The 18,272-nt window shown below is 35.5% G+C and overlaps 1 protein-coding gene across 1 annotated transcript in view; it reads left to right on the top strand.

The window, feature by feature from the left end:
* LOC123866318 (serine/threonine-protein phosphatase rdgC) overlaps positions 1–18,272 on the top strand; it is a 105,298-nt gene that overhangs the window by 10,055 nt on the left and 76,971 nt on the right. The window contains exons 2-3 of the mRNA XM_045907793.1: positions 13,302–13,671; positions 17,776–17,903. Of these exons, the coding sequence (XP_045763749.1) occupies positions 13,449–13,671; positions 17,776–17,903 (351 nt within the window). The 5' untranslated portion in view covers positions 13,302–13,448. The remainder of the gene's footprint in view (positions 1–13,301; positions 13,672–17,775; positions 17,904–18,272) is intronic.

The following is an 18,272-nucleotide window of genomic DNA, read 5'->3' as shown; positions in this document are numbered from 1 at the left end:
TGGAATTAGATGAGTCGAGATTATCATTTACCTAACAAGAAATCCTATGAAGGCAATCAGTTACTTAGTTTTTCGTCATGTTATTTTCCCAGTTTTATTTTCGCGTTACGCAATTCAACGTTTCCATGTTGTTACAATACTGAAATTAATGTGCTTGGAAATCCACTTCGACATTTTTAATACCTGTATGTCCAATTCAACATGACATTTAGCCCAATTATGTCGTTCCATAACAGGATAAATTGTGATTATTGCAGATATTTAAACTGGTATTTAATAAATTACGAGTAACTTTATAAATAGAACCTCGATAGCTCAACGGTTGAGGAGCGGACTGAATTCCGAAAGGTCGGCGGTTCAAACCCCACCCGTTGCACTATAATTGTCGTACCTACTCCTGGCACAAGCTTTACGCTTAAGTGGAGGGGAAAGGGGAGTATTAATCATGATTTGCATAGATAATATTCTTCTTTAAAAAAATAGCTGTGTACCTAAATATATAGCGGTCCCACGACCCGACAAGAAAGCGACTATAGCTATTGATTCAGATCAGACATGGGCGCGTTTGGAACTCTAGCTTTACTACATCATCCTACAAATCGAACAACTGATAGTCAGAAAGTGTACCATAATACATACTTTGAGTAAATTATTTGCCTTTGACTTTGATTAATTTCTCGCTCAAGCAACGTGCAATCGATGTATGTAACTGTAAATAAAAGAGATAAATAACGATCGCTGACTGTGCGAACTGCTAGCAAGAACTCTCTGAGCTACACTAGTTTTTCGCAGCCAGAAGAGCTATCAAAGAAAAACTTGCTCAGCAACACATTCGTGGTCTTAAAACACTCGCGCAGTTTGCACAGGGATTAATAATAATATTTAATAAATCTATAACGGGCGATTACGAGCCTGCCACGCGCAAACACTACACAGCCCAGCGACAAAACTATCTTAACTACAGACTCGCTTCTCGTTGCTCGCCGAGTCGTTTCTAGTTTTAGTACATTTGTTTTCGTCAGCGCGAGCGGTCGGCCAGTTAGTTGCCTGAAGCTCGACGAAAAGTGAAAATAAATAATTTGACGCGTTGCCAAATCTTCTAGGGTTACTTCATTCCGTGCGTTGGCCGTTGTTGATCTGTGACTTGGAAGCTCCGTTAGTCGGATTTTACTGAATTTCGAGGTCTATCAGTTGCACTAGGTAGACGTTGTTTCTGCAATTCAAATTCGGCCGAATATTGTCGTCTTCTCAGTACTGTTTATTTTGGGTGTTAGAGCCACGAGAGCGTTGACTCAGTGAGATTACGTTTTAAATTTAGGCGGGTGCCAGTTGCCAAATCATTGGGAAAATGTTCGGCCTGCGTGCCCGGAACGTTGCGTTGGACGAATTGTTTGATTGTTTCGCGTAATTCGCACAGTGTCACATTTGATTAATTTGCTTTTTCCGTTACAACCAAAACAGAAAATTCTTACACTCTGGCTACACGCCCCGTCTTGCCTGTGCATTTTTAACTGCACAGGCAAGACGGGGCGTGTAGCCAGAGTAGGGCATATAGTTCGAAAAACCGATATTAGGGGTTAGGGGTGTCCAGGTGGACGGATGACATCAGGCGAGTTGCAGGGAGTCACTGGATTCAGATTCTACAGTTCCTACAAGATGTCTATCGGTTGGTTTTGATGATGGTGATGATGATGATGATAAAACTACTTTTTTTTGATATTCCTACTAGCAAGCAGGTAGTCAGTAAATCCGTTAGCTATAGCTTGATAGATGTGTCGGATTTTTCAGCGTAACAGGTTCACATTGCCTTTCAGAAGGTTAGCTCTTATTTGGTGGAAAAATGTCTTTTTACATCTGAAAACGTTATTTACTTCTGAATTTTTTTACTCAATCAAATTGTTATCCGCCAAAAGCTTTTGTTTTTATCCGCTGAAAGAACACAATACACCGTGCAATACCTACTTACTTGTACGTATACCTTGAGTAGGTAGACAGGTTTCTACCTTGAATATAAATAATATTTTATGAGCAGAACTTTTCTACTTTCCTCTTGTAAAAGAGCTTACTACAGCGCCATGTTTTTTAAGTCAACTTGCTTTGTGTGATACAGCGTGTGTGATAAATCGTATAACATGTGCATTGTGCAGGTACCAAATATTGCCCGAATTTTTTGTCGTCTCTGCTACTTGATAAACGTTCAAACGGTCCTTCGAGTTCACAAATATATTTTACGAGTTCATTTCCGCGATCAGCTGTTTGCAGGGTTGTTACACTGGAGTTTTTAACAAATTCTTTAAGTTCTCATATTGCTATTTACAAGGCTCATTATTTTTTTGGGACATCTACACTTCGATCGTAACCTCAACTTTCCAGGATGTTACGGACATTATCTAACATTTTGTATAAGACAATACTTTGTTTAAATATACATAAGGAGGCGTTTCATACAGCAGTTTATAAAGCTTAGTATTGCGCCTGTAATCAACTTGGGATCGCTGTATAGCCTAGTTTTCGATGGAGTCAAAGGCTTGTTCATAGTCCACAAAGGCGAGACACAGACTGATTGTACTTATCTAGGACTTTTGTACAATCGGCCTCACTGTGTATATTCTATGATTATCATATATTAAACTCTCGTTAATATATGACGTGATCTATGGTGCCGTAACCGCTTCGAAATCCAGACTTATTTTGATTGACTTAGAAAAAAAAGATGTATGCAGATAATGTTTACCACCACCCTTTTAAATAAGAAAATTATTTTCCTATTCCTCGCCACTGAAATTCTTGCATTCTAAATTAGTTCTAAATTACTAAAGAATCCCGTTCTAAATAATTTTTTCCACAAAAAAAAGGTCAATAAATCAATAGAAATTAAAGAAAAATTCGTTTATTTACAAAATGTAATACTTTTATTAATAAAAGCTAGAGAAGCAGTACAGCTGTAGTAGTGAAATTATTATTAATGAATAATTTAGCGAAGAAGTAAATAATCTAAATACATAATATATAAAAGGAAAAGGTGACTGACTAATCTATCAATGTACAGCTCAAACTACTGGAGGATCGCATCAGGCTGTTTTGCATGCAGATAGGTATTTCAGTTCAGATAGTCGCTAATAGCAAATTGCTATGTACAAAAATGTAGATATAAGATATCACTTATCAGACATCTAGTTATTCCAGTCACTTTCTCATAAATGTGGATACATCCGTGGAACGATATTCATTTTATATAAAAGCCTTGGCCTGTACTAAAACATCGTAAATATTCAACAGAACATTGATTGATCACTTCAGTATAAAGATTCTTAAATTGGAACGGGAATCCATATAAGGTCTGCCTACCACTTATAGTAGAAACCTTTCAAGTTTCCCACTTTATGTAGAGAATAATCAAATTGTTACAAGAATAGCCTGTATATTTAAAAAAATGAGAGTATTTTATTTAGAAATAGAAATAGAAAAACCAGCAAAAGGTAAGCGTATAATTTGTAGCATTTGTAGCAGTTTTAAAACCAGTCAAAGCATCAAGTTAAATACCGTCTTGTGGTCTCATTTTATTCATTACGATCTGCTACAGTCTAGCCATTTAGCTAGAAGGTAAATGCTAAAAAGTCAAGTATAAAATAAATGCTATCTGGTGTGTACAAAAATTGTCTCGACTAGGTATCTTCTATCTCCTATCCCTGAGGGGCGCGGCCCGTGTAAAAGAAACAATGAAGAGAGGTTATAGAGAGTGCTTGCTTAGTAGTTGCGTCTCGAAGTCTATTTCAACAGTGCCGGCTAGAGCATAGGCTATGACTTGCTGCAAAGGAAAAGGGTACTATGAGAGTAAGGCAATACAACAGTACTCACTCAGTGGTTAGTGGTTACGTCTCGAATTCTATCTATGTCAATAGGGCCGGCTAGAACACACGCAATGACCAGCAAAGCGAAATATGAGAGAGAATAGAGAATGCTCGAAGTTACTTACCTATCCTATTTTAAAATGTTCCATGATTGCTAGGCAAGTGATCTGGCGGTGGTTCTACTCGTACTATCCATTCGATCACATTCTCTTTAAAGAAAATTAAATTTAACATAGATTAAATCTATGGATTAAGTAATAATGTTGACACGTCTAATGGAAAGCTGTGTTTCGTACTATCTCATGTACAAAATACATAATTGGTTCAGTAGTTTCCACAGGCAGGTAGATTGTAAATAAAGATGGTTGGTTTTAGCTTTGCCTGTACAGAGACAAATGTTTTTATGTTAGAGAATTTATGTGCTTGAACTATCGGCTTTATTTGATGCTCAAGATCGATTGAAGTAAACTTGATGATAACCTATAATAAAATAAAATTAGGCTACGATATGCTGAGATTTATAGGTTACGATATGCTGAGATTTATAGGTTACTCCTACTGCTTTAAAAACCTCGTGGCAACGTCTTTGATTTTATGCAAACAAAAATTGCGATACCTGAAAATCGCCATATTTTGTTTAGTTTATAGTTGAACTCACAGCTTTTTCAGCTACGTGTATATTCATGCAAAGTCTACTAGTAGTTATATATTATGGTAGTTGCTACCAATAGCAGTTTTATCAATAAAATTCTCTCAGCCAGATGGTTTCAATAATAAACTTTGACAGTAAATGCGCTCTCCGAAGACCATTAAAAAGTCACGGCCACTAATAAAAATAGATGTGACTCTTTTCTTTATTTTATACTAGCAGCCCACCCCAACTTCGGCCGGGTTGAACAATTACTATCATAAGTAGGTACATAATAGTACATAGTCTTCGTCCGACAGTACCTTTGAAATGATGAAACAATTTTTCAAATAGGCACATTAAAATAATATTATACCTGCAAAAAATCACCGAATTCGCACGCTCTCTTGTATAGATTTATTTAGTAATATAACGAAATATCTGTATAATCAAAATGTAATTAGGTAAACCATTAAAACGAAGCTAGATAATTACAGGTATCTTAAAAGGAAATAAAAGGAAGATCCCACAATACATTCTACGCACAAGAGAACAAAATCAAAGGAATTGTACCGAAAAGAAATTTCGTCCCCTATGAAAGAGAATAATGAAGTCAGTGTACTGTAATCTATGTTGAAACGTATTAAATGAGAGCACACAACGCACTTGACCTTATTTAATACTTTCGGTATTTTTAGGATTCCGTAAATCCGAAACCTTAGATATAGGATTACTTGTGTGTCTGTCTGCTTGTCTGTCCATCTGTCACAGCCAATTTTGTCAGAATCTACTTCACTGATTAAGTTGGGGTCTCAAATACATTTTTTTTTACAATTTTGAGATAATTTAAAAAAAGTTTTAAAGTTAAGTTTTTAAGTTATTTAAGAAAATTAATGAAAATTGACCATTCCCCTCTTTTGTCCGAAAAAAGAAAATATTCAAAACAGTATACCTATAAAAATAGTTCCTTATAAATTTCAGCAAAACTTGTAATAAGTTTATGCTCTAAAAATAACATGGTAATCACTCTCAAAAACACACTATGCGTATAAACTTACATATTCATCATACGGAACGCTATCCACGCAAGTTCAACTCTCACATCTCCGGTTTTTATAATATTTCATTCTCACTTTAGCCAATTTCAACATCTTTTCGAAAATCTGAGCTCCAAATTAGCAAGAACTTTGAAGAGTTCTTATCTTCAGACGCTTTCAACATTCTTTTTTACCCAGAATGAATTTGTTTTTCAGAGAATCGCTCTACATGTAAATATGTTGGTAATCCAATAGAACTTCTATCGTAACATGGGGCGGGATTTTGATTTTGGTTTTCAACCAGTGAGCCTCACAAAAATGCTATCAATCTTGACTTGTAAATGTCAGGTGTTAGGTTAGATACCTTGGATATTTTTCATGGAACGTGTTTATTACGGTTTTGTTGTGGGTTATTTTTTCCCTTTTCAGGGTTCCGTACCCGGAGGGTGCCAACAGGGCCTTTGCTGTCTGTCCGTCCGCCCGTCCATTTGTCCGACCGCCCGGCCATCCGTCCGTCCGCCCGTCCGTCCGTCAGTTCGCCCGTCCATCCGTCCGTCCATCCGTTTTACAGCATAATATGTTCCTGACCTATCTTATAAAATTTGTACTTACTTCTGGTATAATGCGGACTAACCTAGAAGGGAACTAGCAGTTTTTTTTTACACCCATAACCATAACTGATTTTTGTGCGGGCATTTCTGTGATCGAAGGCGGCATGGTACTAGAACGCTAACGGTATCACATGCGTATCTTTTCTGTTATATAAACTTAGATAATACTAGGCACGGCCGAGGCCTTTCACTAGACATCCATCCATCTATTAATTTAGAGTTTAAACGGTTTATAGTAAAATCATGCTAATGTAATGAATGATGAAAAACTGCGTAAAATTATATTTTTTCCTTGCTTGACAATAATTGCCCATACTTAGCATTTGTTGCTCGCCAAGAAGTAACGGACTCTTCTGTGGTTAGCTAAGTTTCCTGCTCTCTCTAACATTTTCATGATTGTGAATCAGTACACTTTTAAGAAATGTGGTTCGGTCAAGTCCTAAAAAATAAAATTACGTTTATTTTACATACTTACCTGTACTATTTTTGTCCAGAAGAGGAAGAAAGTTTCCTTTTTGATATTATAATCACTAAGATAGTCCAACCTTCGTCGTTTTATCAACCCGCCACTCCGACTGATCATTACCCGACTAATGGGAATATCGAAGGCTCGGAATAATGCTCTGTCAGTAAAGATATTTATTGACCTTTGGCATTAGGCATTGGCTTCATATTTAAAGTTTCAATGAAAATTCTTCAAATATTAAAAATAAATGTCTAATGTTTGAAGAAATCAAAGTTAAGAGTAAATAATCTAATCCAAAAGTATGATGTTTGCGATGTTATATTGTGATAGCAATAATAAATCATATTCGTCAACTTATAAATGAAAGCTGCTACGAAAATACATACTTTAGGCCACAAATTAATAAAGAGTTTACCTTTTAATTACTATTTTGTCACGAGATAAAATATAATAATTCCTCTCTCACATAGCTAGGTTACTTACAAGTTCTTTTACGAGTCCTCATATCTCAGAATATAATAGCGTATAACTTTTGAGGAGTGATAGGTATTGTTATGCTTACGAATTCATCTCATTATTCCTTAAGTATCTAGATACCTGAGAATGTCACGTCGCCAAGAATTTGTTTTCTCTTAATAAGGCATTGAGATATTCACCTATGGAGCAACAGAACTTACTCGTCAGGCGCCAATAAAGTGCTCCACATATTTATTAAATTCTCATAGGACACCAACGAGTATCACTAATCACTATTACCTGTTACTCTTGTTACATCAAAGTGAGAGTTGTATATTGAATTTTAGTTATACTGTTGACAGATAATAAAAAAGCAGATCTAGCCCAATTGCAAAAAAGCACGATATGAACCTGTTATACATATCAGTCAGATTGAGGAGGCCATATTTTTGCACATTGCACCCTTCAGTAATTTGACATCTCTCTGTAACAACGTGTTAATTATAACGGTAAGATTTGTCTTTGAACAAATTTCAGTGTAACGTCAAATAAAGTTAAATATAAGTAGAACTTAACCACAAACGTTAAAATGAGAATGGCTATGTTTAGCATTTTGTAGTTTAACGATGGTCTTAATTAATATACAAGGATACAATCCTTGTATACTAATTAAGACGTGTTCTCTGAGTGGCATTGCTCTTTGGTCGCCTCCTGAGCCCTGACGTTATCTAAACGCCCACTTGGCTCCCAACTACTCGCTTAAGATCGTCCATCCACCTGGTGGAGATTCTTCCAATGTTACCTTTTCAGGTGCCTTTGAGTCTTCAGTGCCTATCGGTTCTTCAAGATATATGCCCTACCCATTGACATTTTAGCTTCGCGACTCGTTGAGGTACTTTGATTATTCCTACGGATTACAAATCTGATTTGATTGCATATAAATACCTACTTCGAGCATAGCCCTATCACCAATTAAGTGAACCTGAGCTATAACTTTCTTATTAGACCTTAGATATTTTAAACCATTATTTATATTAATAAGTTTTTATTCGAAGAAAATGGCTGCATTTTAGTTTTGTTGATATTTGTCTTAGTTTCAGAAAAGTCATTATCATTTGTTTATCCTAAATTGTTAGGAATATATCATAGTAAAGTAATTATTGTCGATTTCATTTTTAGCGAGTTTTGTTGTAGCTACCGTGTTTTAATTCTATGGTAGCTACTCGGTACTCGTATATGTATATCTATGGTGTACACTGTACGGGGTGTGGTTATTTGGATGTAGGTATTTTATTATTTCGAGCACGTGCGTGTGTTGGATTTATAGATTAGGTTTTTACCTTTTTTACTCTAATTCATTAGCCTTCATGAAGTCTCGCTAGGTTCTTATCAAAAAAGTTAAACTAGGCCGGTATAATAATATTTTGGATCCGTTTACTAGTTGTTAGAACTTTGTAAGATACGGTCTGGCATTTACAAATTACTTGGGCTACCAAGTAATTTTACTTCTTTCTAGTTTCTTTCTACCTACCGATCGATGCCCACAGCTGCAAAACGTGGCTAAAGAGTCTCCTAGATGCTGTAATACAGTTAACTATGAACATAACTATACAGTTTCGCTATGGTGTCTTCTCGATAAACTGAAGTATAAAACGGGGTATGGGCCTCAAAGTCGACTCTCCTTGCCCGGACGTGTCCTCACATGTATCTTGGGCTATCTGAACAATTTATTTCCGCTCTTCTCAAAATGGCTAAGCCCGTGTCTGTATCACCTTGAGATAATCGAGTTTAGTGAATTTGTTGATGCTTGGTTTCAAATCTGATGATTGGGGCGTCACACCCAGTGGGTGGAGTGTCATATCCGGTGATTGGGATTTCATGTCAGAACTATGAAAATCTCACTGAGTGTTGGGTTGTCGAAAGCGTCGCTGCCATCGTGCTTTATCTGTCCAGGTTTTAAAAAACAGGTATTCTATGGTTTTACTCCATGGTCGCTTCAAGTCGAGCGTGAGATTACAATCAACGTTTACGGGCGGGACATACCTACTTACCATCAAGAACGAGATGCATGATATGTGAACAACGCGAAACAACGTTTGGTATTACGAAAACTTTTTGCAAATAAATGAACATTTTAAACAAACTAAAGACATTTGAAATTATTATTAAATAAAGTTTGCCATTAAGCCTTAAGTTTTGCAATTTTGTAGTTCCCTACATGGTTTATTTAAACGCAAAGTTGGCTGAAAATTTCGTTTAAAAAAGTAATGTTTCAATCGTCTCAACTTTAAAAAATATACAGTTCTACTATACCTACTTATTTATTATTTTAGGGTGTAAGGGTGTAGATAATGGAAAGGTGAAATCGATATCGAGCTTAGTTAAAGATCTAGAACAACATTAATAGAACAATAGACGTAATAGGTGTACGTTTGTATGGAGAAATGTGTGGAGGTACCTACCCTTAAAATGGAAATACAAAAGTTAAAATGTATTCGGGAAAAGGACGATCCCACAAAGAAAATTTTAAACCTATTGCTCTCAAATTTATCTCTCCCAACAATTTAATCCCGAAATGTTCGGAACCCTTGTTGTTCAGTAAACACAGCAATTGCTTTACTCGGCGACAAGTGGGAAAATTTATGTTCTTGTGGGTATCCCTTCTAGTCAGGTTTATTTGAAGTGCGGGATGAATGGAGGTTGGCTTTAGTTAGTAACTATAACTTTACAGGTACGAGTAAAACCACAGAATATAATTAGTATTACGTACCTAGTAAAACTGAAGCCTATTCGTAAGATAAAGGAAAATCCTTGTTAAAATCCTCGAAAGATAAATCTTCGTTAAAGTTACTAGGTCTAAATCTAGGGTTAATCCTTTTTCGCTGGAATGGAAGCATCATGAAAAGGGGTAGCAATATATTTAGACCTGCCATTTTAATTTAGTTTATAGGAACCACGTTTTGGCTACCTACCTACTTATATCTAGCTGTCATAATAACCTATTAAACATATTTTTTTATGTGCTATTCGCTCATTTTCTACAACATTTAGATGATACACAACTTTTAATAATGTTAAATTATGGATCGAAAATATTCAATAATATGCCTTTAAATAATAATATATTCGTACTGGGTATAAGGTATGCTGATGTTGGCTAGTGGCTACCAAGTGCTTTAAAACTCTACAAAGAATATCAAATAGAATTTATATAAGCCTTTTAAAATAGTTGGAAACTGTTAAGTTTTACGGTTTCTGCTCTATGAAGTTAAGACTTATTTCAAAGGAGCTATTATGATACTTTAGGTACTTATACTTATCCACCCTATCCGGGTTTTGATAAATTGAATTAGCTCTTTACCTATTCCTACTTAAATGAAAGTAGACTTTTTTCGCTTCGGAAAATGCAATTACCCATACCTACCGTATGTAAATCTAAAGGTAATTGTATATCATAATAAAATTAATACATACATACATAAAATATATTAATATTAAAATTATTAGAACCAAACTAAGTAGGTACGTTTGTTTGGGAAGCGCGCTACGTTTAAGTTATCTTTAAAATATACAGGCTGTAACCAGAAAGCTAGCAATTAGCGTTATTATTATACTACCTTAAAACAATCCAATGCCAATAACCATTTGTTTTATCTTGTAGTTTTAGTGATTTGGTATTTTTCAAACCCGCATTGTATAGCGTGCAAAACTCGGGTCAATGCTCCACCTACGACGTGGCATTGACTTCGAGTGACTTATTTACGGAACGTTCGTTGTCCTCTAGCGTCAGTCAGATGTTTTATTTGCAATATGTTGGGAAATTTTAAAAAATACAGGATTTTTAAATTGTTTTTTTCGTAGTTTTTTATGTTATCAGTAACCATTAGTCATTACTATCACCTGTCTTTGTTTTTGCTACCGTTCTGGTTACACCTTGTATAGGTATGTCAGATGTGTCAGATACATTCTATAGGGAAATGTTGTTTCGGTTGTATTGTAGGCAGATTACGCAGATAAAGTACAAATGTGAGCGCCGTAAAGGCTGCCTATCTTATTTTTTTACGACGAGCAATTCCACTTTACGGGTAATAGCATGTCGGGCCTTAAGCACGTGTATCGTAGAATTTATGATAGGAACTCCCGTAGGAATAAAAGCTTGTTTAAGGTGTGAAGTTCTTGGAGACATGTCTTTTGGTGTTCAGAAATGTAGATGTTTTTATAATCCAGACCCAATGAAGCTGATGGATATAATAGATGTATTCTAGAACAGTTTTAATTATTTAAGGCAGTACTACACATAAGAGAATGAGTGAGTAAAGAGTGGATAGAATCACCTGCTAATAAGAGCAGGAATATATGATAATAAAATTTGTAAAGAAATGTACAGTTTTTAGGGTAGTCCTGTAGGTACAAATATTTGCACAAAAGGAAACAAAGTCCTGGGATCCAAAGTGTGCTTTTGAAAAGTTGAAAAAAAAAATTTGTAGTTTAGAAGAACTTAGAATGATAACTCTATTTTTAGGTAAGTACTAATTTTCATTAGTGTCCCTATGAAAAAATTACTACAAGTAGGTACAATTTTATCTGTATATATCTAGGATATTATTGATCAAAATGTTGAGTACAGTATTTTACAGCAAAGCAGTAAGTACTTAGGATTAGGTATATGGCTCATAGTACATCACGACCTTTGCTTATTATGAGAAAATATCAAACAATGCTGATGTCGAGAAATGTGATAAAGAATGTAATAAATAGTATTTTTAATGTTAAACCCGGGTACGAGTGGCCCTTTTTGGTGAATTTTAATAAAGATGATATCCAAAATTGACCATCGAAGAAGCTTGTAAGGTATCATGTGACTATTTTGCTATAGGCCTAATATTTCTTTTTTGGGCTTCTATTATTCGTAGTGCGCTCCAAAAAAAGTAGTTTGGTTTGACTCTCATTTTAATACAAAGCAATCGAACTTGTGAGAAATTTTGCACATACGTTCTAGGACCTAAGATCTTATGTCTGTGACTTTCAAAGAGTTTCAAGAGTTATACGGTTTCAAAAATTTACATACAATTGTTTAAACCCGTGTAACTTTAAAACTGGATATTTTTACGAAAATAACTGGCCAAACACGGAATAGATATAAGTTTCTAGAACGTGTCTACAAAATTAGTTATTATTCAAATTAGAACAAAACCACGTTTGTAAGGAGCGAGTAACGGAGAGACTGCCTTTATAGGTGGTCGTTACAGCTGCTGTGGTGTTTGTGATCGTGGATTTGCTCGGAATTCACACAATCTGACCCAGGTCAGCAATCTACCACTGTAATTCCGAGTGAATGGGAGTAATTTAGGAAATACCTCAGCGACGACAGGGTCACTTTGTGACGAAGGCGAAATATTGCTAATACATTTCTCTGGCCAAGTAATAGTAAATCCAATGTGAAGAAAACCCACAGACCCAAATCAGTAAAACAAATCTAATAGCCATAGACACGAGCGGGTATTTATCACTGGCAAAAATGGGTTTCTCACTTTTAGAGGCAATAACCCACCATCTCTCTATTAACATTTTCTATTGTTAGTTGATGACGATGATAACATTTTATGTAGGTAATTATGGAAAATGTAAGAAGAGATTAAAATTAAGCAATGTCTTCCTTGGCACAGTTGAAAACTATTAACGCAAATAAATTTATAACGCAAATTAGAATTATTCTAAAACAAAACGTAGATATTTTTATGGTTCGTTACCCAACTACAATCTTGTGGATTGATTTCATCCTTAATATGTTAGTTGTCTTTTGTCTTGTGAATTTCTAAGTAAAAATCTCACTTTCAAGTCAATTTGTTTAGCCGATCGATGTTTGCGACTTTGTGCATATTTAAGTTGTTAAAATTCCGTTGGAATTTCTCAAAATCATTTCTTAGTGACCCTCTTTACATTAAAGAAATAACCTACGTGCAAAATCCGAAGTTTCTAGTCAGAAGCTGAAACTCCATTTTACCAATTCGGATTAGGACTAGAGATTTAGGTACGTTTAGATTTGCCTGAACTTTAGGTTTCAGACTTTCCTGAGGATTGCCTAAGCTAATCGCGATGTGCCGGTACTTAGGTATAGCACACATCAGCTTTGGACTATGCCATAGTTATATATAATTATTGAAAGTTTTTTTTACTTACTACTAAGGCATAATAATATGTCGGACATCTCTGTATGAATTCTCTCTAAAGTCATATTATTTTTGTTTACAGGTACTAGCCAATCTTTGTGATTGGTAATGTTTGGATCTTCCTTTGCTGTTCTATTAAACTATCACGATTCGTAAAACACGCCAAAAAACTCCAAGATGTGTCCGAAAACGAAGAGATAAAAAATATAAAAAGGATAAGAAACCCGCGATGTTCTCATTGGGCGAGGGCTGTGGCTGTGTGAGCTTCAGAGGGCGCCGCACGCGCTCCCTGGGTGATGACTCGTCCTCTTGTCGCAGCTCGGAGATAGAACAGGAGGTGCCCAAAAAGTTAGGGAAAAGAATACTTAACGGTGAATGCACCATGAAAGCACTTGCACCATTCCTTAGATTTTGGAAGAGAGATGACGTCAGCATGACCAAAGCGGAGAGAAGTAAGTATTAATGTAGTATAAGGTCCTTTTATGATAAATAGATCATGGTTTGTGGTAAGTAATATTATTTGCATTATTGCGCTAAGGAGTTACAGAGAGAGCCCGCGAGGGCCAGATCGTCGTTATTTAATAAGAGCTGAAAGTTTCTCTGTGTAACACAAGAAGGAATGATCAGCGACTATAAAGTTTGGATCATGGTGGCTTTGGAGGACAGCAGGTAACAAATGTTTAAAAAATCTTACGTCAAAGTATAAAATGTAATTTTTTTATATTTTCTTTGGAATAGTATTAGAAATCCCCTCATGCATTCATGCTAGACACTTAGTGTCGTGGCAACCCCCTGCCAGACGCCCTTAAAGTTTAAAAGGTTAAGTGTGTCTGACAGGGAGTTCTGGCTAAATATACCCAAGGTCTGCCCTCGCGGGCTCTTACTCTATAGACTGCAATATTAAGTCATCCAAAATATCAACGATAGATCCTCTCTTTTCTTTGTAATTAGATAAGGTAAGCATGTAGGTTTAATTAAGGAGTTGCTTTCCGAAACTTACATAAATTATGATATTGTAAGAAAAAATTAAAAGAGCAAAGCTTTTTTATGGAAATACGAAAAACCATTTTGATTCATGATACTGATATTTTTTAATTTAAGTATTTTAAAATCTTATTCTTGTTGTTACGTGTACAGGTTTAGAGGCGATACAAACCATTATTTACCTTTGACTATTCTCATGTACATTTTGTAAATAAAAGTTTTGAAGGATTTTGCTTTTATCTAATCTAAACACGATGGCAGTAATTAAAATGAGAATTTATGCCAACAATGTAAATTGGATTTACCACAATCCGACATATAAACAAACATTGGGGGACTACGGGACCACGTTCATATGCATGATAATAGGACAGAGAGGCTGAAGTTTGTATTTGAATAAGATGCCATAACAAATCATTCTGTGAACACTCATCATAAACTTTATAAGAATTGATGATGAAAAAGCATATTTGGCCTACGTATTTGAATACCCAACCGTTATATTGCTGCCTGGCTCCTAAGGAATTTTCCAGAGGTTGCTTAATAAACGCTGAAAGTTTGTTATACGCACCTATAGTAACAAATAATTCTATATTTCATGTTTATGTGAAACCTTAAGTTATGGAAATCTCGAAACCAAGACATTGTTAATTTTAAAAACTTGAACTTGATCTTGAACAGGTGCTTGAGAAAGTTTTTACTAAGCACCTCCTCAAAATCTTCCACAGGCTCTTGAGCCATTATTTCGATTCTTGTTTGAAGGGATTGTTTATTAACATGGTAGCAAAAGCGAGCTTTTTAAAGTTTGTAAGTATATAAAACTTTATTTTCTGTAGAAACAGTTCGAATGGCATATACATAAATGATTCGTTTTACCGATTTATATTTCTCGAGTGGTCCGTAACGCTATAACTGGTGACCTACTTTGTATTGAGGTGAATTGTGTTCGTTCGATGTCAAAACAGTTTATTGGTCTGCTTGGCATGTTTGTTCCGTTGTTTACTTCCCAGAGAAGTTTATTTTTTTATTTTTATTCAGATACAAGTAACCCTTGTCTGCAATCTCACCTGGTGGTAAGTGATGATGCAGTCTAAGATGGAAGCGGGCTAACCTGGAAGGGATATGGCAGTTTTAATTAAACCTGACCTTCTCTTGCCAATTCCATGAGATTTTTTATTGAGAGAAGGATTATTAAACCACGTACCAGTAGACAAGTAGCCAATGCCGTTATATTGTTTACTGCATAAAATCGGACACCATTTCTCATCGTTTATTACTCTATATTCTAAAAGGAAAGTAGAGGTCTGCATTAGGCCTTTAGTTTTAAAGACAGCGTAGTCGCATCTGCGAAATAAGACATTCCATATTTTATGCCCCAGACTGTAATCTTTACGACCGTCATAATTTCATCATAGCATATTCACCAGTTTTCAAGACAATAGACTCCAGTAAAAATGAATTTAAATTTTTAGTATTGGTAGGTATCGTAGGTACTAGGTAGGTATAGTTTAATTTTACTTGTAGTATGGTGACAACCGAATAACGCCAGCGCGGCAATGCCAATAGCCGCGCCATTGCGCACTGTGTGAAGTCTGCTAATCCGTTTGGCCATAGTTCTACACCGCTGGCCAAGTGCCATAGTGGTAGGCTATGGCCAAAAACCCTTTTCATTCTGAGAGGAGACCCGTGCTCAGTAGTGTGCTGGTGATGGGTTGATGATGGTGATAATAGATATAATAGAAGTAAAAATGCATCCGACAGCGCAGTATTAAGAAATGCCTACAATAAGAAATACTCAAACACAATATGACTTATTTCTTGCCGTTGACACGAGGCGCTGTATCTCTACCTTCGTCACTTCTATTGATAGACTGTTACACACCCCTATGAAAAATAAAGATTTAAAAAAAAAACCCGGTCTAGTGCGAATCATGCCTCGCTCTTTTATGTGCATGAAATATTTCTTTTTCATGCTAGAATATGCAACAAACCGTGAAAAAAAAACCCCAAAAAATGCTCGTTTTTTTTTTGGCCACAACTTACAAACTATTTTATGAAACTGTTTTCAATATTTATTGTTTATATACAGTAGGTATGTGGTACATAATATACCAAATTTTCATGTTCTTAAGTAGTTCTGTTTTGAGATAGCCCCTGTCACAGAAATGGTTTATAACCGACGACTTTAATAGACCTCCATTTCCTTATTTTTATGATAAAAATAAATAAATTATAAAAAATAATAGTATTCCTACTCTACTTAATGATTTCTAAACAATGATACCCCACATGCTAGGGTAAGAGTTTTTTTCCCGGCTCCTTTTTAATGTATGGGGGCCCATCTGAAAAGCAATTCATTTAAATTTCTAATTTATTATTCGGTTTTGGATCAACATTCTACATCAAAAACCAAAATTTTAGGTTTGTAACTCATTTCATCTATGAACTAGAGGTCTGTGACACGCGGATAGACGGACACACAACCAGAATAACAGGAGAGTGTCATTAATAGCCCTCCGTTTTTACCCTCTGGGTACGGAACCCTAAAAAGAGCACTTAGACTTTATTAAATAAAAATGTATCGCAGAGTAATGATATGCCGTGTGCGATAATTTACAGGAAATTTAATGGTCTAACAAAATAAAGTAATTTGGGGATCAAACGCTTTTCTGTAACAGTTTAATTAATGTTTCCTTTTAATTACATCGTCATGTAGAGAGCTATTAATTAGCAACGACGTTTAAGATGAGACGTCCTTATATTTTATTACAATTTTATATTAAAGCCCCGCGAAATAAATGACAAAACTGTGGTTTCCGCAGGCAAAGTGAGCCGAATCTCGAAATTGTTATATCAATAGGTATATTGCTTTTGTAGTAGTAAAGGATAATAGTGCTCTAGATAATAAGTCAGTCCTATTAATAATTAATTTATCCATGTTTGAGATGGCTCTGGAGCTACAAGTTTCCTAGTTTAGGGATCAGGTTAAGTATTATGCTATACAGAGTTTCACTAATAGAGATTTTATTATTTCTAATTATTAATAAACTTTTTGCTCAGTTTTAAGGAATAAATCGCAATATTCCATTTGAATATATTCTGATACTACATACGATACGAACTAAATACGATCAGTGTTTTTTTTTTGTATGATTAAAACGAACATAACGCATGATGGTGACGTATTCAATGCGGTTCTTTTAATAAGTACCACTCGTAAACAAGCAGGTAGATCAATAAAATGTATTGGCCGTGCATAAAATATCTTTTGTTAGCTACAAGGAAAAGTACTTTTTTAGCTTACTGACGGACTTTTAACTTTTCGGAGTTATGTGTATTCTAAGCAATTAAAATATCACTTGCTTTAACGGTGAAGGTATATATCCTGAAGAATCCTGTAGGTATGCTTGAAAGTTCTCCGTAATGTTCTCAAAGGCATGTTAAGTGTGCCAATGGCTACCGTGGTGGACTATGACGAAACCCTTCGCATTCTGAGAGGGTAGCCATGCTCAGTAGTGAGCTGGCGATGGGTGATGATGATGATGAGACTAATATAATTTTATTTGTTATAGCCATGAAAGCCGCCATACTAATACAACAGTGGTATCGGCGCTACTTGGCCCGCATGGAGGTGCGGCGGCGTTATACTTGGACGATCTTTCAGAGCATCGAGTACGCCGGCGAACAGGATCAAGTTAAAGTAAGCATACTTCTTTCAATGACTGTCATATTTGAAACATGTTCGTTGGTGTCGTTTTACTCAAAGGTGCGTAAACACCGCCGCGCCAGTATTTATGTATGTTCCTGCTTACTGCCGCAATGCACATGCATGTCACACAAATACGTATGAATTTGTTTCACTTTTTTAAGTACGAACTCATAAGTTTTGCTTATTTGGAGTTTTATAACATCATTGACTTCTTCCAAGTAAATATGGTAGTAAATTAAACAAATAGATAGAAACTTTTCTAAAGTCAAGGACGTAAGTAAATGTTTTTCCTAGTAAAGATTTAAACTGAAGTCCCATCTGCAGGTCTAATTGCGTACCTATTTCAGTGGATATATCTGT

Source organism: Maniola jurtina, chromosome 6 (assembly GCF_905333055.1).
Source record: "Maniola jurtina chromosome 6, ilManJurt1.1, whole genome shotgun sequence".
NCBI lineage: Eukaryota > Metazoa > Arthropoda > Insecta > Lepidoptera > Nymphalidae > Maniola > Maniola jurtina.
Note: the sequence above shows the minus strand (reverse complement) of the source record. Positions and strands in the feature narration are given on the sequence as shown.